Below are 1,901 nucleotides of genomic sequence, written 5' to 3' on the forward strand. Positions count from 1 at the left end.
TGGTTGCAAGACAAGAAAAAGAAAAAGATAAAGAACACCTGCTATCCTGCAGACACAACCCCTCACAAGGGCACACCCTAAAAAGGGGAATGAGGAAACTCCACATCACACACCTTCCATCCAGGTGGCAATGGAGAACACAATCCTAGAAAAAACCTCACTTGCAATAAACTGCGTTGTTGTCACTACGCTCAACAACTTCAGTTGTTGGCGCTTCGCACAACTACCGTTGTGGTGCATAAACTTTCTCTTCACATAGTCATCATCATCAACCACCACCGCCGCTGCTCAATCACTGGAGGGCACACCTTGGTTGCTTCTGCTGCTGCTGCGTGCTGTCTCCTGCGCTGCTGTTGGTGACTGTGGCGGTGGTAGTGACGTGTGGGAAGAGCCGGGCGAGGAGATCTTCACTGGGCACGTGCGCCGGAGTGGCCATGCGCGCCACGCCCTGCCAGCCGCCCATCAGGCGATCCACGAGGAGGTCGAACACGTCATCCACGCCGTCGCCCGTCTTGGCCGAGCACTCGCAGAACAGCGCGCCCAACTCCTCCGCCTTCCGCCTGTGTCATTGTCAACGTTGCCGTGTGTGCCCATGTCACACAAGAAAATAAAAGAAAAATGATGATTGACTTGACAAGTTTTACCTGCCCTCAAGCTCGGTCACAGCAGGTCTGGTCGAGGCCAAGTCGGTCTTGTTGCCCGCCAGCACCACGACCAAGCCTTCCAGCCCGTACCTGGCATTGCGCGTTGAATGAAATGAGGTAAGATTAATCTAATAAAACTAGCCAATGGCTATGAGAGAGATAGAGAGAGAGAGAGCATACTTGCGTATATCCTTCAGCCAGCGCCTAACGTTGTCGAAGGTCGACCTGTTGGCGATGTCGTAGACCACCACCGCGCCGTGCGCGCCACGAAAGTACATCGGCGAGAGCGATCTGAAACGCTCGGGTCCGCTCGTGTCCCACAATTGCAACTGACCACAGTGGCGCTCGAAGGCCGCGCCTATAGTCGGAGAACGATGGGCTTCGAATTCGTCATGCACGTAGCGGCGGAGGATTGCCGATTTTCCTGCGCCACTACGCGTGTGCGGTGTGCGGTGTGCGGTGTGCGGTGTGCGGTGTGCGTGTTATGGCTATTCACAGCCAAATCTTGAGAAATGGGGAATGCCGTACGAGTCGCCATGCATGACCACTTTGAGCGGGAGAGCGTGGGTGTTGCGTTTCCTGTAGTCGTGGGTGCGCCTATGCTCACTCGTGTGTCGTGCGTTGTGTGGTTGTAGTGGTGTGCCAGAGAACGTGCCTGAACTGCAAGACGGTAGCGCGCAGCCACGTCATGTAGGCGCCCTTCCATCCTCCTTCGCTGCTTGGTGTTGTGTGTTGTGTGTTGTGTGTTGCGTTTTCCATTCCTGAGTACCACCGAAGGTGCGTGCGCGTGCGCGTGCGCGTGCGCGTGTGCTGCGTGTGCGTGTGCGTGTGCGTGTGCGTGTGGATCGTGTGTAGTGGTGCCTGCGCCAACTAACCTGAGGACATGGTGATCGGCCCACGATGGATGACCGAGCGGCTTCCACAGGGCGTCGTCCCGGCTCACCGCCGCCAACGCTCGGCTCACCTGTTGTTGGGTTCTGGTATGAAAAAAAAACCCCAAATAATGTTCAACTGAGAGGGCTGTCGTCGGGCACCATGGAAAGGGAGCAGAGATCGTGCGCGTTGGCCACGAACGACAGCATGTGCACCACCACCTCCTGTTGCCCCCCAAATCGAACAGCAATAGTCAGACTACTGACCTTGTGCGTTGTGGCGCATTGTGATAACAAACATGTATGTATTGCGGTGGGGCGATGGTGGTGGCGGTAACAGCAACGCGTACCGGAGGCAGACTGTGGAGGCCCAGTCGTTGCTGAG

General features: G+C 56.3%; 1 protein-coding gene across 1 annotated transcript in view; it reads right to left on the reverse strand.

Annotated features, from left to right (window-relative positions):
- Positions 1–292: 292 nt before the first annotated feature.
- Positions 293–1,901, reverse strand: part of ACA1_151930 (Ras subfamily protein) — a gene marked incomplete at both ends in the record, with an annotated part of 1,789 nt that continues 180 nt past the window's right edge. Inside the window, 6 exons of the mRNA XM_004333956.1 lie at positions 293–560; positions 645–734; positions 825–1,076; positions 1,173–1,223; positions 1,520–1,608; positions 1,679–1,741. Coding sequence (XP_004334004.1) covers positions 293–560; positions 645–734; positions 825–1,076; positions 1,173–1,223; positions 1,520–1,608; positions 1,679–1,741 — 813 coding nt within the window. The remainder of the gene's footprint in view (positions 561–644; positions 735–824; positions 1,077–1,172; positions 1,224–1,519; positions 1,609–1,678; positions 1,742–1,901) is intronic.

This window comes from Acanthamoeba castellanii (assembly GCF_000313135.1).
Source record: "Acanthamoeba castellanii str. Neff unplaced genomic scaffold scf7180000084719, whole genome shotgun sequence".
Lineage (NCBI taxonomy): Eukaryota > Discosea > Longamoebia > Acanthamoebidae > Acanthamoeba > Acanthamoeba castellanii.